General features: G+C 44.4%; 1 protein-coding gene across 1 annotated transcript; it reads left to right on the top strand.

Annotated features, from left to right (window-relative positions):
- Positions 1–2,719: 2,719 nt before the first annotated feature.
- On the top strand, positions 2,720–23,645 carry LOC114669348 (zinc finger protein 184-like). The gene is made up of 3 exons (XM_028825566.2): positions 2,720–2,748; positions 12,373–12,796; positions 22,758–23,645. The coding sequence occupies exons 2-3, from the start codon at positions 12,439–12,441 to the stop codon at positions 23,558–23,560; spliced, it is 1,161 nt and encodes a 386-aa protein (XP_028681399.1). The 5' UTR covers positions 2,720–2,748; positions 12,373–12,438; the 3' UTR covers positions 23,561–23,645.
- The last annotated feature ends 437 nt before the right edge of the window (positions 23,646–24,082 follow it).

The following is a 24,082-nucleotide window of genomic DNA, read 5'->3' as shown; positions in this document are numbered from 1 at the left end:
TATCTATCTATCTATCTATCTATCTATTATATAGTGCCTTTCATCTATCTATCTATCGATCATATTGTGCCTTCTATCTATCTATCTATCTATCTATCTATCTATCTATCTATCTATTATATAGTGCCTTTCATCTATCTATCTATCTATCTATCTATCTATCTATCTATCTATCTATCTATCTATCTATCTATCTCTATCTATCTATTATATAGTGCCTTTCATCTATCTATCTATCTATCTATTATATAGTGCCTTTCATCTATCTATCTATCGATCATATTGTGCCTTCTATCTATCTATCTATCTATCTATCTATCTATCTATCTATCTATCTATCTATCTATCTATCTCTATCTATCTATTATATAGTGCCTTTCATCTATCTATCTATCTATCTATCTATCTATCTATCTATCTATCTATCTATCTATCTATCTATCTATTATATAGTGCCTTTCATCTATCTATCTATCGATCATATTGTGCCTTCTATCTATCTATCTATCTATCTATCTATCTATCTATCTATCTATCTATCTATCTATTATATAGTGCCTTTCATCTATCTATCTATCTATCTATCTATCTATCTATCTATCTATCTATTATATAGTGCCTTTCATCTATCTATCTATCGATCATATTGTGCCTTCTATCTATCTATCTATCTATCTATCTATCTATCTATCTATCTATCTATCTATCTATCTATCTATTATATAGTGCCTTTCATCTATCTATCTATCTATCTATCTATCTATCTATCTATCTATCTATCTATCTATCTATCTATTATATAGTGCCTTTCATCTATCTATCTATCGATCATATTGTGCCTTCTATCTATCTATCTATCTATCTATCTATCTATCTATCTATCTATCTATCTATCTATCTATCTATCTATCTATCTCTATCTATCTATTATATAGTGCCTTTCATCTATCTATCTATCTATCTATTATATAGTGCCTTTCATCTATCTATCTATCGATCATATTGTGCCTTCTATCTATCTATCTATCTATCTATCTATCTATCTATCTATCTATCTATCTATCTCTATCTATCTATTATATAGTGCCTTTCATCTATCTATCTATCTATCTATCTATCTATCTATCTATCTATCTATCTATCTATTATATAGTGCCTTTCATCTATCTATCTATCGATCATATTGTGCCTTCTATCTATCTATCTATCTATCTATCTATCTATCTATCTATCTATCTATCTATCTATCTATCTATCTATCTATCTATTATATAGTGCCTTTCATCTATCTATCTATCTATCTATCTATCTATTATATAGTGCCTTTCATCTATCTATCTATCGATCATATTGTGCCTTCTATCTATCTATCTATCTATCTATCTATCTATCTATCTATCTATCTATCTATCTATCTATTATATAGTGCCTTTCATCTATCTATCTATCTATCTATCTATCTATCTATCTATCTATCTATCTATCTATCTATCTATCTAATGGGATCTACAGTAATAATAATAAACACTACGTAACGTAAAATACTAACCTATTAATTCATAACAATTTTCCGTCTAACAATTAACAGTTTATTTCTAAATATGCACGTAAGAAGTTACATTTGGACAATAAACGTGCAAACTTAAACGTTCTCCAGCGGCTCGCGTAGTTCCGGCTTTTCACGTGACTGCACCTTAAGGACACGCAAGCCTTTTTGACATTCTGTATTAACGTCTTTATGTTCATTTAATTTGAAAATATGTTAAAATTTATTTAGTAGTTCAAGATTAGTTTATACATTAGGAATAGGGCCAGATAATTAATAAGCTCTAATGGGGTATTGTTACTTTATGAAGGGGTGCTGGAAGGGGGAATTATGGGAAATAGGAAGTTTTTTTGCGGATTGCTAAGGCCGTGGTAACACTCGGGTTTTCTTACTGTGTCTCTTGAGTTTCATTTCGACTGTGGAAATATATAACATGGAATAGAAGCGTTGTTTTTCTTTATACAATAATGGAGTGGATTAATGTGAAACGCCCAGGACTGGACACGCGTACGTTCCTGCCGTTGTTTCGCACCTACAAGTATAACACAATAGTGTACCCTACAAGTGAAAGATTCCCTAATAAATAATGAGCAGCAGTTAATGCAGCACATGAGTGTCCGCTGAGCCTCGACACGGGTGCCCTATGGCATAGTGTGCCACGCCAGGTAGGATATAATTTATTATTATTATTATTATTATTATTATTATTATTTTAATGGCAACATTTCCTCCACTGATTGAAGTTGTAGGGCATTTATTTTAAAAAATGGGGGCAATTTTGCAAAATTGTCCAAAATACCGTGAGCTTATCAGAATGGTGAAAACGACCGTCCTGACTCATTAAATACACAAACAATATTATAATAATATAAATGATTAAAATAACTGTCAAAGTATGAAGAGTTTATTCGTCCAGTCACAAGAGCACAGGCCTCGCGTGTTGTAAGTCGGCGGGCTTCGGGTGTTTCGGACGGCCATTGCTGGTCAGCAGTCACTTGCCGCTGTCATTCTGCACCACAGTTTATTTCAACTAAAGATCCTAACTTTGTAATCCTTTGTTGCTGGGTTTGCCTTTCAGTTGCTCCGATTTCAGCTGTGATCCGTGATGAGGCAGTGTGACTGCAGAAGTCCCACCGACGTCTGAAGACGGGCCGTGTCCTGGACACAATCAGGTTGTGAAATGGAGAGAGAACGTTCAGCGAGTAAGTGCTGTTTGTTTCTTTATTTTTTTTTGCTGTTGACTACCGCACTCTTGAGATGTGTTCTGCTTCTTATCTCGGTTATCAGTTTTACTCCATCGATCTCCAGCCCAGTGGCAGTGCTGAAAACTACAAGGGGGTCTGAACCCACCACACTACCCCAGCATCAGTCTTAGCTTGCGGTGCTTGCATTTCTAATGGGGGAAGCCTCAAAAATCGTGTCACGATGCTCCGAGCTAGTTTGACACTCCTCACTCCTCGCATTCATACATCGATTGTCAAAATTAAATCACGAAGCCGGTCCAGGATGAGAAGAAAACCTTTACTGACGCGTACACTCAGTTCATGGAAAGATACGACTGACTTACAGATGGTGGTAACATCTCACTTGTCGATTACAGAAGTTCGTGGTTAGTTAGCTTCTTTTCTCCTGTCCTTGTCAGTTCCTGATAAACAGACCCTAGGAGTCAGGATTCGGCTCCTCTCGATTATATTGGTTCTCTTCTCAGTTCCTGTCCTTGTACAAAAGTAGCAGCAGGACCGGGTCACACATCAGGAGGCTTTAAATTAAAATGCCGTCTTAACATTTAACAAGCACAGACGTCGGGCAATATAATCGATATTCTGTATATAGTCCCAAACTTCAGACACCGCCCCAAAAATACCAGATTATCACCAACACCTTCACAATGGCTCTCCGATACGCACAATTCCTCTTTCATTTCTCTCTTTCCACTCCTCCACACCTACAGGTGAGCGTTGTCCTCCTTCCTTTGCCAGGATGGGGCAAGGCGGTTATACAATTACAATTACAATTTATTTTTGTAGAGCCCAAAGTCACACCAGAAGTGCTGCAGTGGGCTTTAACGGGCCCTGCCTTTTAACAGCCCCCCAGCCTTGTAGGGAAGAAATGGAAGAAACCTTGGGAAAGGCAGTTCAAAGAGAGACCCCCTTTTCCAGGTAGGCTGGGCGTGCAGTGGGTGTCAAAAAGAAGGGGGTCAATACAACACAACACACAGAAGAGTACACAAGGTGATTCCTTTTATCTGGGACCCTGGGGTACTTCCGGTGCCTTCTGGACATAGCCCAGTGAAGGTCAATCAGAAGTCCCATAAACCACAGAGCACAAGACCTAGTAGCACCACCTGGTGGAAATCAGGGACCTCCTCTACAGCACTACAACTCCCAGCATGCCTTGTGGGTGTCCATTGCTGCCACCTTCCTTCAGGCTGGCCACCCAGCCAGGTAATATTCCTCCATGCCAGCATATCCATTCTTCATAATGCCCAAGTCCTTATGTGCCTCTTCCCATGTCTATTTGCCACCTGGGCCTCCCGGTCCTGCCTGCCATCCACCACAAGTCAATCAGTCAATCATTTTCCAACCCGCTATATCCTAACACAGGGTCACAGGGGTCTGTTGAAGTCAATCCCAGCCAACAGAAGGGTGCAAGGCAAGAACAAATCCCGGGCAGGGCACACACACACACACTAGGGGCAACTTAGGATTGCCAATGTACCTGTGGGAGCACCTGGAGGACATGGGGAGAACATTCAAACTCCACGTATGTTCCTTACCCAGGTCTCCTTACTGCGAGGCAGCAGCGCCAAGTCACATAGTGAAAATCAGCTCTCTCACAGGTACCAGCACTCATGGACATTCGTTTCTTACACTGCTTTACGCGCACATTCACATCTGCGGACTTTAAAGGGGGAAACATACAACTGATGAAAAACACAAAAAGAGTGAACGGCGTAAACAAATGAAATCATCAACGTCCAATAAAGGGAATAAGACGTATCATTAGTCCTACTGATTACCCATTTCAAGTCAGAAGGAGACACCTTCCTGTTCAGCTGTGTTTTGCAATGACGGTTGTGACAGACGGCCGGGTCCCAGGCCCAGCCGGGATGCCCCTTCGATGTGTATTCAGGGGGAGCAGCCCTAGTCGGTGCAGTACCTCCCCCTGGATGCTGGATGGCCACCCCCCCTCCCCCCGGGTTGGAGCGGTGGCTCAGTCTCTCGCAGGGCTTCATGGGAGATGGAGTTCTCCACAGCCCTGTTGGATGGACGCCGGGGGGGCGTGGCATGGTAGGGGTCCCTAAGCCCACCTGGACTACTCTTCAGCCCCACCTGGGAGTGCAATTGGAAACGGGTGACCTGGAGCACTTCGGGGGGGGGGGGCATAAAAGGAGCTAGCAACCACCACTGAATGGTCAGAGTTGGGTGGAAGGAGGACAAAGCTTGTGGAGGAGTGGTGGTGACGCAGTGCTTAGTGCATGGGACTGTGTTGTGGCTGTGCGTCCTCCAGCTGAAGAAAAATAAAAGATGGTTTGTTTTAACACGTGCCTCCCGTGTCCAATCTGTGTCGGGTTCGGGTCGCAATATAGCGCCTTTCTTACACGGCCAACAAAAGCCAAGTCACTTGGAGAAGCGACAACATCATCGTTCCTCCCCCAATCTATGTGAGTCTTCAGTTCCACCTTCGGGCTAAATGTTAACATTATACAAAGTTATTGTCTGTTTTTTCCTGTATTATTATCAATCTTTAATTTAATATTGTTATTACCAGTATGCTGCTGCTGGAGTATGTGAATTTAATAAAGTATCTATCTATCTATCTATTTATCTATCTATCTATCTCTATCTATCTATCTATCTATCTATCTATCTATCTATTATATAGTGCCTTTCATATCTATCTATCTATTATATAGTGCCTTTCACATCTATCTATCTGTCTGTCTATCTATCTATATCTATCTATCTATCTATCTGTCTATTATATAGTGCCTTTCATATCTATCTATCTATTATATAGTGCCTTTCACATCTGTCTATCTGTCTGTCTATCTATCTATCTATATCTATCTATCTGTCTATTATATAGTGCCTTTCATATCTATCTATCTATTATATAGTGCCTTTCACATCTATCTATCTATCTATCTATCTCTATCTATCTATCTATCTATCTATCTATCTATTATATAGTGCCTTTCACATCTATCTATCTATCTATCTATCTATCTATCTATCTATCTATCTATCTATCTATCTATCTATTATATAGTGCCTTTCACATCTATCTATCTATCTATCTATTATATAGTGCCTTTCACATCTATCTATCTATCTATCTATTATATAGTGCCTTTCACATCTATCTATCTATCTATCTATTATATAGTGCCTTTCACATCTATCTATCTATCTATCTATTATATAGTGCCTTTCACATCTATCTATCTATCTATCTATCTATCTATCTATCTATCTATCTATCTATCTATCTATCTATTATATAGTGCCTTTCACATCTATCTATCTGTCTGTCTATCTATCTATCTATATCTATCTGTCTATTATATAGTGCCTTTCATATCTATCTATCTATTATATAGTGCCTTTCACATCTATCTGTCTGTCTGTCTGTCTATCTATCTATCTAGAAGCAGGAATGCTTTACTGCTAGACAACTGGGTGTAGCAACTCCAGTGACCTCATGTTCTTCTTATTTATTATTTGACGTACAGTGCATCCAGAAAGTATTCCCAGCGCTTCATCACTGTTTCCACATTTTGTTATCTTACAGCCTTATTCCAAAATGGATTCAATTCATTTTTTTCTTCAGAATTCTACACACAACACCCCATAATGACAACGTGAAAAAAGTTTACTTGAGGTTTGAATTGGTTTGAATGCCAGGCGTCACGTTTGGAGGAAACCAGGCACCGCTCATCACCAGGCCAATACCATCCCTACAGTGAAGCATGGTGGTGGCAGCATCATGCTCTGGGGAACTGGGAGACAAGTCAGGATAAAGGGAAAGATGACTGCAGCAATGTACAGAGACATCCTGGATGAAAACCTGCTCCAGAACGCTCTTGACCTCAGACTGGGGCGACGGTTCATCTTTCAGCAGGACAACAACCCTAAGTACACAGCCAAGATATCAAAGGAGTGGCTTCAGGACAACTCTGTGGATGTCCTTGAGTGGCCCAGACTTGAATCTGATTGAACATCTCTGGAGAGATCTTAAAATGGCTGTGCACCGACGCTTCCCATCCAACCTGATGGAGCTTGAGAGGTGCTGCAAAGAGGAATGGGCCAAACTGGCCAAGGATAGGTGTGCCAAGCTTGTGGCATCATATTCAACAAGACTTGAGGCTGGAATTGCTGCCAAAGGGGCATTGACAAAGTATTGAGCAAAGGCTGTGAATACTTATGGACATGGGATTTCTCAGTGTTTTTATTTTTAATAAATTTGCAAAAACCTCAAGTAAACTTTTTTCACGTTGTCATTATAGGGTGTTGTGTGTAGAATTCTGAGGAAAAAAAAGAATTGAATCCATTTTGGAATAAGGCTGTAACATAACAAAATGTGGACACAGTGATGTGCTGGGAATACTTTTGTATTTGTTCCGTTTCTGTTTTCTTCCAGTTGCAGCACAAGCTGATGAAGTGCTGTCCTCACTCTTATCGTTTAGACCAAAGCTGTCCTTCCATAAACTTGCAGGCATCATTACCATATGATGCTGTTCCATCCCTCCATTACCCAGCCTGCTCTATCGTAACTACAGGGTCACGGGGGGTCTGCTGGAGCCAATCCAGGACACAAGGCAGCAAACAAACCGTGGGCAGGGCGCACACTCTCGGGACAATTTAGAATCGCCAATGCCCCTAAACCTGCATGTCTGTGGACTGTGGGAGGAAACCCACACAGACATGGGGTCTCCTAACTTTGAGGCAGCAGCGCTACCCTCTGTGCCACCGTGACGCTGCTATTCTCCCCACAAAACGGACCTTTATCTATTTTTTCCTTTCTGTATTTTTGAATTCCTCCCATGGCATTACTAACATTTTCTCTAATCTAATAAAGTTAGGCCATTTCTTATTGCAGGTAATAAGAGCTCATATCTTCACCGCCCTTTAAAGCAGACGTTGTCGGTCTTCATTTTCAAAACACAAAGTCTGTCGTTTTTGAATTGTACGACCTGTGCAACGCCTTAACGCCATGTTTTAAGTTAACGTTTAGGCCTGAGGCTCGCTAATATCGGGGGGTCTAAAGAGAACGCCGACGGCAGGGGCGCGTCATCTCACGGGCCTCGGAGTGTCTCGGGTCGCTGAATGAGCTCGAGGCTTCAGTGCGTCTCGTCTGCAGCTGCCGTCTGTTGGGATTTTAAAGGGGACTTGTGGCGGGTCGCACCATTCGATTTCATTTTATATTAATCTTATAATCCCTCTGCGGTGGGCTGGCACCCTGCCCGGGGTTTGTTTCCTGCCTTGTGCCCTGTGTTGGCTCCAGCAGACCCCCGTGACCCTGTAGTTAGGACATAGCAGGTTGGATGGTGGATGGATGGATGGATATAATCCCTACCCCTACTTTCTCTGCTGTTCCTTTTCCGGTTTTCTGTGGTGACAATCTGCACCCCCACCACCTGACCACAGCGCCGTGATGTCCCTCCATTGATGGATTAAAGACCAGAAGTCCACATGACCGCCATCATCAAGTTCTTCCATGTGAACCCTGAATACCAGGAGGACTGATTGAGGTCACTGATGTGAGGTAGAATGACTAGACGGGGCTGGTCAGGTGGTCTCGTGGCCTCAGACCCCCTGCAGATTTTATTTGTTTTTTCTTTATCCTCCCTGGCCATCTCCCCTTACTTCTTATTTATTTTGTCTTTCTTCATCCTGTAGACCACTTTGAGCTTCATCATTTGCATGATGTTGCTGTAATCTTAAATGGTTGTTATTTCAGAGCTTACCCGGGGTGCTGTTGATTTTATTCAGGGTGCTTTTTGTGTTGTCGTGTCGGAGGTTGAGATGATGGTCCACTACGGCTGTCGCACCTCCTTTTTCGGCTGCTCTTGACATTCCGCTGTGATCTTCTGTTCGTTTTTAGAAGTACGGCCAGTCAGATGTCTTGTGTGTTGCTGGCTTGCTGCGGCACACCATATTTGCTGTGTCTCGCCTGCCGGTATCTTTTTGGTTTCTATGCTGTGTTTCAGAGAGTGCCCCCCACTTAGTATTCCCATCCTGTCTAATCATTTTCCTACGATGATGCCACTGCCTCCACTCTGCACAGCACTCACAGTCCCAGTGTACAGGCCGGCTGTGATATGCAGCAACCTCGAGGGGACCCTCAGGATGTCCCACAGGCCAGCTCCATCAACTGAGTCGAACGCTTTACAAAAATCAACAAAGGCTGCAAAGAAACTCTGCTGATATTCGTGCTTGCACTCCATGAGGAACCCTCAGTGCCAGGATGTGGTCGATGGTAGACTTCTTAGGCGTAACACCAGACTGTTCCATTCGCTGGTAGGTGAGCAAGTGATCACAGATCCTATTGAGGACGACCCTAGCAAGGACCTCACCTGGCACCGAGAGCAGTATTATCCCCCAGATGATCTCCCTTCCCATTCCAGATAGTTACGACAAGTCCCGTTTTCCAGTCAGTTGAGATGATGCCAGTCTCCTAGATGGAAGCAAAGATTGCTTGCAATGCCAGGAGGACAGCCTGACCACCAGCCTGGAGAAGTTCACCCCGGATCCCACAAATCCCTGAAGCCTTCCCCCCCACCTCAGCTGGTTCACCACCTGTGCAATCTGAGCTGATTGGAGGATCAGCCTCAAGAACCGTGGACCCAGAGATATCCAACGTCCTCACCGGAGGATCAGCTTTGAACAGCTGCTCAAAGTAGCCAGCCCAGCGAGTTACAACTGCAGTGTCATCCGTTAGGTCCATTCCATCAGCTGCCCTGACTGCGACACTCTGAAGAACAGATTCAGATGTGCATAATGCTTCGAGTCCTCCGTAAGCAGGACGTGGGTCGCTAGACCACAGATGGTGTGTCACCTGCTCACAGATTCCTCTAACAAACACCTCTTTATCTGCCCTCACGGCTGGACTTCTCAATTCAGTACAGACCAGAGTTGCCATTGAGCCGTGCGTTGCGACTCCTTTCGATGATATCCAGGGTGCCCTGCGAGATGAAACACCTCCTTCTGGGAACACCAGTGACACCAACACAACCCTCAGCAACCTTCAGGGTCTTGTCACGGAGGGTCTCCCACATCACATTAGGATAGGCAGTCGTACCCAAATCTGAAAGTTCCTCACACAAACTGCATGCAAACTTATTAGAAACTCATTAGGACCTCTGCGTTTTTCCCAGTTGATTCTGGGGGTCCGTCAGGGTGGTGTGTTCTGCTCCTACTCTGTTCAATGCTTGTATGGACTGGGTGTTGGGCAAGGTTGTGGGATCCAGCGGCTGTGGGGCATCTGTTGGTGAAGAAAGATTCATGGATTTCGACTCTGCTGACGATGCTGTGATCTTCATGGAGTCAATGGAGGCTCTGATCGGGGCGCTCAAGAGACTGAGTGAGGGGTCTGAGTGTCTGGGCTTGTGAGGGTCCTGATAAAAACCAAAGAGCCAGGCCTTTAATGACCTCTTGGGCACGGCCATCAGCAGTCTGTCTGTCTGCGGAGAGAGTGTCGACCTCATCATTGAGAGGTTTACTTACCTCGGCAGTGATACTCATGTGACTGTTCCTGTGAAGTCAGTAGATGGATTGGTAGAACATGGGGGGTCATGAGGTCACTGGAAAAAGGGGTGTGTGGCGCTCCCGATATCTATGCAAAAGGACCAAGGTCCAAATCTTTAGAGTCCTGGTGTTTCCTGTTTGTGAGACATGGACACTATCCAGTGACTTGAGATGAAGACTGGACTCCTTCATGTGTGTCTGTCTGGAAAATCCTTGGGTCCCACTGATTTAACTTTGTGTTGCTCATGGAGTCCCGAATGAGGCACATGACCTGCATTGTGAGGGAGCGTCAGTTACGGCACTACGGCCATGTGGCACGTTTCCCTGAGGGTGATCCGGCTCGTAAGATCCTCATTGTTGGGGACCCGAGTGGCTGGACCAGGCTGGACCTGCCTGGCTGCAGCAGATAGAGGGTCATTTCCAGAGGGTGGGACTGGACCGCGTGTCTGCCTGGGGGGTTGCCAACCAGGATCCCGAGCTGTTTCGATGTATAGTGGGTGCGGCAACACGTTGTACCAGTGCATGCTCCCCAACTTGACGATGACACCTGATAGGTTGTTGAAAGCTTAGGAATAAATTTGACGATACGTGACTCATTTTCTCCCTTTGTGGATTTCTAACTACAGATCTACAAACCGAGTCACAGACCTTCACTTCCATCGGTATTGTGGACCACCGGGGCGCGTACAGTCACCCTAACCCCACCACAGACAGGCAGGATACACTGCACACCCCTTTATTTTAAGGGTGTGGAGGCTCTTCCTTCACTCCCCACAAAAGCACAATGACCACAACCGCATTAGCACAGTCCTTCCGCCTCCACTCCTCCCTCATAAGCTTTGTCCTTCTTCCTCCCGACTCCCAACATGGAGTGCGGTGGCTCCTGGGTGTGCTCCAGGTGGATCATCAGCGTTACCTGAAACCCCAAAGTAGGGCTCTGCAGCTCCCCCTGCACTGAACTCCAAGTCCCAGCATGCCCTGCAGGAATCTGTGGTGCAGTAGGGCTGCCCTCTAGTGTCCCGGATGAGGTAGTCCATCAGGGGGTTTCCCTCTCACCAGGTCCTTCCATCCAGCAGGTGTCACGACTAGGTAATGGCCGAGACCACCCGTCACAATATAATATATTTTAGTGTAAGTACTAACTGAAGTGGCTACTCGGGCTCGACAAATCCTCCACTGCCCAGCTGTGTCTTCCAGAGGAGCCCATTTTAAGTGCCTTTTCCTCCAAGTGTAATGAAAGCTGCCTGCGATTCGCTGACGTCGGGCCATCTGTGACTGACGGTCAGTTGCGGCCAATGAAATCCACGGATTTGGTGGTGCGTCCGTATTCGCTCAAAGTACTCGAACAGAGGGCTGACGGGCAGCCAAAGGTGACCAATGAAATTCGCAGGATGCGCCAGTTGACGGAGAGATTCGGACACCATCTGCGAGGGCCGCTTGCACACGCCCACAAGTCACTGACACGCGGTTTTAAACGTACCGCGGACTGCACGCCCGCGTATTCATTATTTGGAAGATCAAGTGGGCGGAACACTAGTTGTGTTTTCGTTTTTATTTGTCCATTTTCATTTAGTTTCAAGTTTTTATTTTATTTTTATTTTAGTTTTAATTGACGACATCGTTATTTTATTTTATTTTTTTTTGTTAACCCTTTTCATTTTCGTTCGCGTTAACGGGAAAAACACTGCGTAAAAGCTGAAGTCTTTTTGTCATTTTTCTGTCGATTCAACTTTCTCCCTGTGATCCTTGCTACCGTGACAGTTAACAATGAGCGGAGGAGACGCCGGGGCTCTCCCACGACACGCGCTTATGAAGTCGAGGTTTAGTGGACGACGTCTGGTTTGAATAAGATGTGTGTGACAGTCGAGGTTCAGTCGGTGCCACGAACACAAATGGGCTGTGACCATGCACTTTTAATATTAAGGCAGCCTCGACAAACGGTCATCGAGAACGCCGGGGTGAGTGCCGTGTCTACCGATTTAGTGTTTGTCACTTGACGTGTGGAGCTGTGTATTATGGGAAATTTAAATGTGTTCAGATGTTTTGGTGGAATTCTCAATCTCAATCTTTCCACAGAGAGGAGAAAGAAGCTGCCATCTCTGGTGTCACTTAGTTGGATGTGACAGATGAGACGTGAACTCCATGGAGACAAAGGCTGTAAATGTGAAGGAGGAGGACTGTGCATGGGAGTGGGTCCACCCTGAACAGAAGGCTCTGTGCATTAAAGAGGAAGATGGTGAACTGAGGTCAGTGATCATTAAAGAGGAGACCGAGGAGAAGCCTCTCGTCATTGACACGCAGAAACACACAGTCCTAGACAGTGTCAAGGATGAGTCTGTCTGTCAGTCCCGCTCTCAAGATGGATGGGTCTCCTCCCCAGAGCATTCTGTCAGTGTGAAATCTGAGTCATTAAAATCGGACACAAAGGCCGCTCAGGAAACATCTAGAAGAACGTCGGGAGGTCAACCATCCCCCACAAATCAGCATAGGGAACCTGAGGGTAAGTAAACTTATATGTAAGTTTTGAGTCCAGTGGTATTCATCTGGAAGGGCCCAACCCTGGAGATGGCTGGCCTGCATTGTAGTAGAGAATTGGCAGACTTGGCCAAAGTGTCCTTCAGAGAGAGAGTGTGCACCCCCAAGGTGGTGCGGGAGGTAGAAATAGGTGGGTCACGGTCACAAGACATACGGTAAAGGGTGTACAGTGTCCGGAGGCATCAACCCCAGAATTAGAAATGTCAAACCGTTATCATGTCCTCGCAGAGCTGGACGGTGTCTCTGATCATTCTGAGGTGGTAGGCAGGGATGAGGAACCCCAACAGGCCACCTCAAAACCAGTTCCCAAAAAGAGAGAGGTAGTGATAGTTGAGGACTCAATCATTAGGGGGATTGAAGCGCAGGTGTGTCACAGAGAGAGAGAGAGAGTCTCACACAGTGTGTTGCCTTCTGGGCGCACAGGTGGGGGACCTCCCTGGAAGGGTGGATAGACTCTTGGCCAGAGTGGGGGTGGATGCAGTTGTCATGGTCCATGTTGGAACAAATGACACCCATAAGGGTAGTCTGTCAGTTCTGAGATCCAAATTCAAAGAGTTAGGTGCCAAGCTGAGGAGCAGAAGTGACAAGGTTGTCTTCTCTGAAGTTCTGCCTGTGCCACGCACCAGTCCAGGTAAGACTGAGGAGACCAGAAGGCTTAATGTGTGGCTCAAATCTTGGTGCAGGGTAGAAGGGTATAAGTTTATGGGGCTCCTTTTGGAACAGATGGGACCTGTTCCGCCGTGACGGGTTACATCTGAACTGGAGGGGCACCAATGTATTGGGGAGGCGTATGTGTGGGCTAGTCAAGGATTGGGGGGGCAGGGAGTTTAGGACAGGCCTGGTTTAGATCTATACATGGAGGAACACATGATGGTGTAGAAATAAAAATGCACAGTAATGTAAATTCTAAGCAAACATTTAAATGTAGAAGGAGTAACACATTAACAATAGCTTGTCTTAATGCTAGAAGTATCAAAAATAATGTAAGTGAGTTGGAGTTGTATGTAGCAGAGCATAATTATGACATTATAGCAATAATGATAACCCGGCTAAATAACACAGATGGGGATGAGTGTAACATAGAGGGATACACATTTATTAGGAAGGAGGTGAGGTTGCTGTTTATGCCAAGCAGGATTTAAATGGAAGTCTTCTTTAGTTGGATGATGAGCCCCATCTTAGTGAGGACATCTGGCTTCACCTGGAAAGCATTAGGGAGAGAGGTCTTATTGTAGGAGTGTGTCATTGACCACTCAATTCAGACAGTAATTTCAACACACATCTTTTTAGTAATATCAAAAAGGCAAGTTTTGCAGGGAGATATTATAGTCATGGGAGACTTTAATTATCCAAATATTAACTGGGATAACCTTACAGATGGCGGAGTACATGAGCAGGAGTTTTTAGAAGTAATCAGTGACTATTTGTTAACACAGCATGTTAAAGAGACAACACGGGGTGAAGCCTGTCTGGATTTAGTATTTTGTAATAATCAGGATAGAATTGAGGGTGTAGAGGTGATTGGACCACTAGGGTCACGTGACCATAATGTAATACAATTCTCAGTATTGTGTAAGAGTGCAGATACAAAGACTAAAATTATTAAGTTGAATTTTGGTAGGGCAGATTTTGAGCAGATGTGACAAAGTCTAAGTAGGATACACTGGGATAAGCTTTTAAGTGTGGAGACAGTCGAGGAGCAGTGGAACAGGTTTAAAAATGTTTGACAGATACAGACCTAAATTTGGAATTAATAGGAAATTTAAAGAAACTCCACAGTGGATTAATAAAAGATTTAAAAAAAGAAGTTGCAAAGGAAAAAAACTGCTTTACAAAGATTATAAGACTAATGACTGCAAAGTGAATCGTAGAGCGTATGAGAACATGAGGGCAACCATCAAGAAGGATATCAGGGAGTCTAAAAGACAGTTGGAGAGGAATATAGCAGATAAGGTGAAAGACGACCCTAAGAGATTCTTTCGGTATTTTAGTAGTAAAAGAAAAGACAAGGAGGAAGTGAAGTACTTCAGGAATAATAAAGGGGAATTAAAAGATACAGACAGTGAAATAGCGGATGCCCTAAACTTACATTTTTCTGAGGTATTCACAAGTGAGCAAGTGGATAACCTCCCAGCAGTAACAGGGACTACTAAGGAGGTATGTAGTAGTGCCTAAGGTGTTATCATTAAACGGGCCGACATGTTAGAAATCTCTGAATAAGTAAGCATAACGTGAACCCTGGAACTGAACAAGCCATTGTGCGCATTACCGTCTCCCCAGCTTTTATTCACCTAGTACTCTGTCATCGACAATGGCAATATGTCACTTCCAGTGTTTGCGGAGGACCAGTTCAGGTTCACCCTGACGCCAGGTCCACGGATTGTTTCTGCCGTGTTCCCAGTGCCCCATGCCTCTGCTCAGGATTTAGCGGGCTTTAGAAATGGCTGGATTTCAGGCTTCTAGACACCAGCATTTGCACTGTGACATCCATTATGAAAGTTCCATTCATTCCAAGACAGTTAGCAGTGTGTAAGATCGGAGACCAGACAAGATGAAGTGTTGGAGCACCTCACTGCAAATAATTAGAGAGAAAACAAAAACACAGTTATAAAGAGATCTTTTCAGACTGCAGTCAAACACGAGACACTTGAGAAGAAGCCTGAAGGGAAGGGGCGGGGCCAGGAAACCGTGACCCTCGACTTGTGGGCGGAGTTACCACGAGACACGCCTTCAGGTTGTGTGATAGGTGACCACGTCAGGAGTAATTGAAAGTGTTTTGGTCGTCTCCACTGCTATGGCGGTGTCTCTGCCATGAACAGTGGGCCGCTGGGGTAGAATGTGCCACACGGGTTGTCACCTCTTCACGTTTTTCAGACTACAATATTGACCCTTCATTTTCTTTCTGTCTGGTAAATGGCTAGAGGAGAGCAGGAGAACTCGACTTTGTAAAAGAACTCCTCCTAGGAGCAGGTGCTATGGTCGAAACGCGTATCACGACAGAAATGTCACTTCCAGCTATAAAGTGCATGTGTAGACTTTTCTAACAGGTGACGCATGTCATACTAGGTAATATAATATACAGTCACTCCCTTAAGTATTCAGACAGTGGCACAATTTTCATAATTGTTGTCTCTGTACGCCACCACAATGGATTTGAAATGAAGAAACCTTTACACGATTGAGGTGTAGGCGTTCAGCTTTAATTCAAAGGGCTAAACAGAAATATCGTTTGATCCGTTTAGGAATGACAGACATTTTTATACATGGCCCCCCTATTCTGAGGGGCTCAAAAGTATTTGGACGTTTGACTGAGCAGCAGTTCCTTAGCCAGGTATGTGCAGGTCCCTCATTATTTCATTAACCATTAAGAAGGAGTCGATTCAAAGGTGGAATTCACATTTGTAAGCTGTGGCTGTGAACTCTCAATATGAGGTCCAGGCAAGTAGGAAGAGTCCATCATTAGGAAAAGAAAACCAAACAAACCCATCAGGAGAGACAGCAGAAACAACAGGAGTGGTCAACTCAAACGTTTGGTAGACTCGTAAAGAGAAGGAACACACAGGTGAGCTGAGCAACTCCAGAAAGTCTGGGAAAACCACAGAAGACCACCGTGCTGGATGAGCACAGAATTCTGGCTTTGGTGAAGAAGAAGAAGACCCCCTTCACGACAATTAGACAAACCAACACCACTCTCCAGGAAGTTGGCCTATCATTGTCAAGGTCTGCAATCGAGAGAAGATTTCTTGACAGTAAAGACAGAGGGTTTACCACAAGGTGCCAACCACTGGTAGACCTCAAGCATAGCAAAGACAGATTAGAGTTTGGCAGTAAACATTTTTTAATAACCAGCCCAGTTCTGGGACAGTGTTCTTTAGACAAATGAAACTAAGATGTACCAGAATGATGGATAGAAGAGAAGAAGTGGCTCATGATCCGATGAACACCACGTCATCTGTGAAACATGGTGGTGTTATGGCCTGATCAGGCATGGCTGCCAGTGGAAGTCGGTCGCTGGTGTTTATTGAAGATGTGACCGCTGGTAGAACTGTACAGGGTGCCATACGGTCTGCTCAGAGTCAGACCAACGCTGCAAAACTGACAGGATGACACTTCACAGTACAGACGGACGACGAGCCAAAACACACTGGGACAGCAAACCACAAGGGCTTCTCACGTCAGACAAGTGGCATATTCTTCAATGGCCGAACTGGACATGCAGACGACACTGAAAGTCCAACGAACAAGTGGCACCTCGAGACCGCAGTCCTGGCAAAGCATCACTGGGGTGGACGGCGGTGGGCATGATGATTAAGGTAAAGGATGATTGTCATATTTGGGATTAGCTTTGTTTGACCAAATACTTTTGAATCCCTGAATACGAAAGGGGGGTTGGGGGGGGGGGGGCTTGTATAAAAATGTCAGCTTATTGTGTTAAACCCGTTTTATTAAAGTCTGCTCTTCAATTGCTTGGTTTCAAATCCATTGTGGTGTGTGTGCTGAAATTAGGGTTAGGGTTAGGGTAGGGGAGGATCACCTTGCGGTGAAAATCAATGCATGGGTACACAGTTACAGTTCTAAATATATTTTATTTTTTTCTGGATTAATCATTCTATCCATTTTTCCACTAATGATCATAATTCCTATCCATAAATTTGTTCCTATGAATCTATATCTACAGCTATCTAAATTTGGATTAATACCAATTTATGAAGTGTTTTCCCTAATGTTTTTAATATTAGTTTCCCAATACAGGGTTTACACCAATAATAAACTTCTACTATTAAATTGAAATTCCAAAATACACAGCTCCTTATAAATATCAAGAGAACATAATGAACAGTTTTACCGATCACCAGGTATTTAAATTTCACTCCTCACACGGCTCTCACTTTTATTTCTTAATTTGCCCATAAATAATTCTCCAAACTGTCCTTAACACTAACCTACTATAATAATAACCTACTATATTAATACTATACTATATATAATAACCTATAATAACCTACTATATCCCCGCACTCAATCTTTTCCCCTTCGGACTGCCTTCCGCCATTAATTTAGGCTTAAGGCCTAACATCCTAGGGTTGCATCAAAGTGCAATGCTAAGGAACAAAATAAAATACCACAACCACATTCTAGCACCGTATATCCAGTCTAACACCTCACCTGAACTGCCAACCTCCACTATTTTAACATCAGGGACCCCCCCTCCACTATCTTAGCCTCAGGGCTCTAGTCCCCCAGGGGTTAAGGTCAGGGTTAGGGTTAGGGTAAGACCCTATTACCACAAAGAAAATACCAACTACCAAAAACTATCTAAACCAATCTGGCCTATCACCTCACCTGAACTGCCAACCTCCACCATCTTAACATCAGGGACCCCCCTCTACTATTTTAGCCTCAAGGCTCTGATCCCCTTGGGGTTAAGTTCAGGGCTTAAACAAGGGAAAGGCCCTAAAAAAGACAAACAAGACAAAAAATACCTACACAAAAATACAATATCCTAATCTAACGCACTCGTACTACACGACTACATGTTCTCATTTTCCCCCAGGCAGCACATCGATCACAGGCCAACGTTTTATTGACCCAGTAATTCACCAATTCCTGAGCAGAGATGGTCCCCAAGCGATCCGGGCGATCCACCTCCCTATAAAGTTTAAATCTAGGTGAGAGGATCACTCTCGTCATGTCGCATTTTAATAACTGCTCATTTTAATACTGGATCCGCGGATAGAGGGTTATGATGAAGATTGTTTCACAGTCCAAATACGTCGGGACCTGACTGTAAGTCATCCAGACGGATCTCGAATTATATAGCGCCTTTTCCATGCCCACAACCGAGTCTCAGAAAGAACAGCAGGGTAGATGAGACATTGGATGCACTGATCACTAAAACAGAAAAACATTAAATAGAGTAAAAGACAGTAAAGCAGAGGAAGATACTAAGTTTAATACTAAAAGTAAAGCCTAGTAAATCGCATCATTTGTGATATTGTAGCTGCCTGAGATATAGGTGTGGTCAAACACGTGCCGAAAGAAATCTCAAAGTCCAAAAGTTCATTTTAAAAATATTTAGTGAAAGTTAAAAGCAAATAATCCACACAAGAATAAAAGAAAAAATAGTTATGCACGTAGAATAAAAGGCAAAAAAAGGGAAAAATGTATCTTCTATAAACTTAACTTTTCTTGAAAAACTTCAAGGTTCTTAATTTCTTCTTCTATACACTTTAAATGTACGGCACAACACATAAATTAAGTGCAGTTTTCGTACATATTTACTTCACACACTCAAAAGGCCCTTAGGCTGGTTGGCACGTTGGCATGTGCCCAGGCACGGTTTAAAACCTTATGCCTTCCACACCTTACTCATGACAAGGCTGTCACTAACTGAAGACTAACGTTTACTCCAAGCACCCTGCCCAGGATTGGTTCCTGCCTTGTGCCCTGTGTTGGCTGGGATTGGCTCCAGCAGACCCCCATGACCCTGTGTTTGGATTCAGTGGGTTGGAAAATGGATGGATGGATGGATGTTAGAAATGACAAGAATATACCAATACGATTGTATTTACGGGGGTTATAGGAACCTCCCATAGTTTATGCATTGTCATCTAAGAAATTTTCATGAATCTTATAGAACTAGGAAAATGGCTCTTCCAGATGTAACACACACACACATCAGACAGAGAGGTCAACTGACAGAAGCATCAGAATGTCCGGTGAAGTTCGACGCCTTCCTGAGCCGATGGGCTTTGTAAAAGTATGAATGGAGTCGGCTGATCTCCTTAACGTCAGGAGGTCAAGGCCCAGCTGTCACCCACGGAGTGCAGGTTAGTGGGGACCACAATCGGAGGACCTTAGTGGGAGCAATGGAGAAGGTCACTGAAGTCGTGCGGTGTGCAGCCCTTTAAAGCTTTGGAGGTTACGAAGAGAATTTGATTTTCAACCCTGCGGTCCATCGAGTTTGAAACTCTTCTTAGGTTCAGCTGCTCCGATAAAAGTTTGTTTGCCCACATAGTTGCCGGCAGGCAGACAGACAATGGCCCGAGGTGCGACTTCTTCCTGTCCTCTCTTCCTATGTGCATTGACCCTCGGAACTCTGGGTATTTCTTGTAAAGGATTAACAGTTCGGGGCGGCACGGTGGTGCAGTGGGTAACCCTGCTGCCTCGTAGTTAGGAGACCCGCGGGTTCACGTCCGGGGTCCTCCCTGCGTGGAGTTTCCTCCCACAGGTTAATTGCATTGGCGATTCTAAATTGTCCCTAGTGTGTGCCCTGCGGTGGGCTGGCACCCTGCCCAGGGATTGTTTCCTGCCTTGCACCCTGTGTTGGCTGGGATTGGCTCCAGCAGACCCCCGTGACCCTCTAGTTAGGATATAGCGGGTTGGATAATGGATGGATGGATGGATTAACAGTTCACATGTTACACGCCACTCACATGGAGGTCCACACACAAAGACGTCCCCATAAGCGTGAGACACAAATATGCTAACAGATGATTTCATTCCTTGTTTCCCTTCACGTGCGGGATTTGTGTTTTATGTTTGAATGTGTTTTTTGGGTTTTTTCTTAACACATCAGTAAGCGATTTCCACAAAGGTTCATACTGGAAGGAGACCTTCACCTGGTATACTGGATTAGCCAGGATGCTGCCCACTACTAAGACGTCTACAAGCTTAGATAGCGTCTTGTTTAGGAATACAGCAACTTCTTCTTCTTTTGGCTGCTCCCATTTAGGGGCCACCACAGCGGATCATCTGCCTCCATCTATCGCTGTCTTCATCATCACTTTGTGCCACACATTATGTCCTCACTCAACAACATCCATCATCTCCTCTCTGGCCTTCCTGTTTTCGTCTTGCCTGCATTTGTGAGGGAGTGTCAGTTACCACACTACAGCCATGTGGTGTGATTTCAGTCATCCGGCCTGCAGGACACTCATTGTGGAGGTCCCAAGTGGCTGGACCCGACCAAGGGGATGCCCACATTAACACGTGGGGGGGTGGAACTGGACCCTGTGTCTGCCAAGGGGGTTGCCAATCAGGATCCCGAGCTGTTTTGTCATGTGATGGTGCTTGCTTCCCAACCTGACCTGACCTGACCTGACCTGGTGGTTCAATTCTCCACATTCCCCCCCTCATCTCCCCTCCGCATGTGCCCAAACCATCTCAAACTCGCCCCTCTCACTTGGTCACCAAACTGTCACACCTGTATTGTCCCTCTAATATCCTTGTCCCTAATCCTGTCTACCTTCGTTACTCTGAGCGAACCTCCACCACTTCCAGCTCTGCCTCCTGTGTTCCCGTCAGTGCCACCATCTCCACACCACACCACATAGCTGGTCTCACCACCATTTTATAGACTTTCCCTTTCACTCTTGCAGATTCTCTTCTAATTGACATCATTGGTAACAAAAACAGAAAGTTTTGTTATTGATTTTTACATATTATGTCCTAACTTCCAATAAATCGCGGGCTACTGGTGTTACGTTCAAATTTAAGTGTAGAAGCGTCGACTGCAACGTTCATGCCGTGTTTGCAGTGTGGCACCCCAGTGAAGCCATTTCTTCTTATGCTCGAGCCAACTCTGCTCGACTTTTCAGGGTCTCGTTTTTGAGTGAGATTTTGAGTTCACAACTCTTGACGGGCATTCAGTCGTAATCGTTTTGAATGCCGATGTAGAACGTCACCAGCCTGTTGTTTCTCTTTCTTTTGGCTTCTGGAATAGAAAAGAATGTCATCGTTGTTATCCTTGTCGCACAGACGATGAAATTCAACATGTGGCTCCCTAAGTGATACTTTTTCGAAATTACACATACACAAAAAGACGTAACTAACTGTACACGTGTGTTCATTTAACGATATAAAAAGGATAAAGCGAGTGTGTAGCGTGATAAAGCGACAGCACTTGAAATAATGGAAGTAATTTTGCACAACATTATAATAAGTAGTCATAATATTTATATATACACACACAGATGTAACTTGATATTTAAATCAGCTCTCTGCACGTGACGGGAAAGGAGATATTGAGGAATGACTGGATTTATTGCCTGTGTGGTCCCCAGGAGGTGCTGCAGCTCACCAAACTCCCAGCATATAGACTCGGACACAAGTTTGCTATTTATTTTTTAATTTATTTATTATGGTAAATTCTTCCAAAAAGCAAGCGTTTCCCATGCCACAGTTACAGCCCACAACAATACTCTTGCTTTTCTTCCTGTTTCCTTGACTAATTTCAGCCTCCTCCATTCCTCTCTCAGGCTTCGCCCACCTCCTCCCGACTCTGGCTCCCAGTCTGAGACAGGGCTCATCATTTTATATCAAACCTGGGAGCACTTCTGGTGTCCCGAAACTGTCACTCGGAAGTCCTTCCAGGTGGAGTTGGAGCCCGACACAACAGAGAGAGCTCAGCAGTCCTCCCAGCACCCAATGGGACCCAACGAGGCTGAGCTGACGAACTCCAATTCCCAAGATGCCCTGAGGGAATCCATGCTGACACCTCAATGTCCTGTCCTGTCTTTCTATGTCATGGGCTTGGTAAGGTTCTCAATACAGCTTCTGCCAGGTTGCCAGTCTTTGTGTGGTGTTCCTCACACTTGATTCAGTGTGATGATGACTGTTGGAAAGAAATTGCTCCTCAGTTTGGAAGTTTAGGTGGGACAACTTTGATAGCATCTTCTAGACGAGGGCAGTAAAAACAAATGCACACAAGCAGCAGCAGTTGTTGTATACGTTCTCCTCTGTAGGTAGTCGGGTCCCTTTTTGAAGTTTTAAGTGTTGCTGTCAGCTCTCTGTAGTGCCTTCTTGTAGAAGCTGCCATAGAACAGCAGTAATCGACCAGCTTCTAGTTAAATTGGTTACTTGGTAAATGGTGATTAATTGAACGATCAAGTCTACATTCATTCTACATGATTGTCTTTCTACAGATTTACAGGAGAGTTGTGGCTTCTCCTTGCCATTTGCTTACGGCAGACCACAACAGGCACCAAATGAGGAAAAACTGAAGAAGTCAACATCCGAATCGGAGTATTTGATACCAACCTCTTTGCAATCTGCTTCCCTGGCTGTGACTAATCAAACCAAAATGGATGCTATTAACACTCAACAGGTGCATAATAGTAATTCTGTGGATGTGTATGTTTGCCAGGAGTGGACCAAAACTGTGCTGAAATCTGAAGGCGATTCAGGAAGTCAGATGACACAGAAGCCATACTCATGTTCTGAATGTTATAAACGATTTTCACGAGTGAGCCATCTTCAGATCCACACAAGAATTCATACGGGAGAGAAACCATTTTGTTGTTCTGACTGTGGCAAACGATTCTCTGACAACAGCAGCTTTCGCAAACACACTAGGATTCACACCGGAGAGAAGCCGTACTCCTGTTCTGAATGTGGAAAAGGATTCTCACGATTAGGCAGCCTTCAGGGCCACACGAGAATTCACACCGGGGAGAAGCCGTACTCCTGCTCTGAATGTGACAAACGATTCTCTGACAGGAGCAGCTTTCAGAAACACGTAAGGACTCACACCGGGGAGAAGCCGTATGGTTGTTTGGAATGTGGCAAACGATTCTCTGAGCGGCGAAACCTTCAGAGCCACATGACGATTCACACTGGGGAGAGGCCATATTGCTGTTCCGAGTGTGGGAAACGATTCTCTGATCGGAGCAATCTCCAAAGCCATGTCAGAATTCACACCAGATATAATCTCAGCAATTCATTTTAAGTCTTAAGGGCCTCAATTTCACATTAGTAAGTAACATCTGAAATTACATGAAACCAAAGGAGCTACAAACAGAAACTGCGCAGGCTCGTATGGCGCACGTCTCATAAACCGCAAGCGAAGTAGTATCCACCGCGCACGAAGGAGTCACGGCCCAAAAACGAAAGAGCTCAACTGACATGAATGAGAAATGAAGCAACAACATGCCCATAGCTAATGACTAACGGCACGGCCACACAAAAAAGAGGATTCTGCGCTGCAGCCCAGATTCAAACAGAAGAGGCTATGGAAGCCCCACAGGTCCACACACTGCCATATTGTGAGTGGCGCTACTGCGGAGTGAAGTTAGGAATAATGTGCTGCTTGGGATTGTACAAACCGCTGAACGTGTTTCACCAAATTCAAACACAATACAGCTCAACGATACAAACACGAGCCCACCTGGATAAGATCAATGAACGCAGGCGCCTACAACGCACTTCTAAAACTGTGGAAGCAAAGCACGCACGGGTTCAAAACGAACGA

This window comes from Erpetoichthys calabaricus (genome assembly GCF_900747795.2).
Source record: "Erpetoichthys calabaricus chromosome 1 unlocalized genomic scaffold, fErpCal1.3 SUPER_1_unloc_22, whole genome shotgun sequence".
In the NCBI taxonomy this organism is placed as follows: domain Eukaryota; kingdom Metazoa; phylum Chordata; class Cladistia; order Polypteriformes; family Polypteridae; genus Erpetoichthys; species Erpetoichthys calabaricus.
Note: the sequence above shows the minus strand (reverse complement) of the source record. Positions and strands in the feature narration are given on the sequence as shown.

What these genes read in the sequence shown, in the direction of transcription:
- LOC114669348 (XM_028825566.2), top strand. Translation starts at nt 12,439, where the DNA reads ATGGAGACAAAGGCTGTAAATGTGAAGGAGGAGGACTGTGCATGGGAG. An exon ending in TCAGCATAGGGAACCTGAGG is followed by an intron (nt 12,797 to 22,757) that starts GTAAGTAAACTT and finishes GTCTTTCTACAG; the next exon opens with ATTTACAGGAGAGTTGTGGC.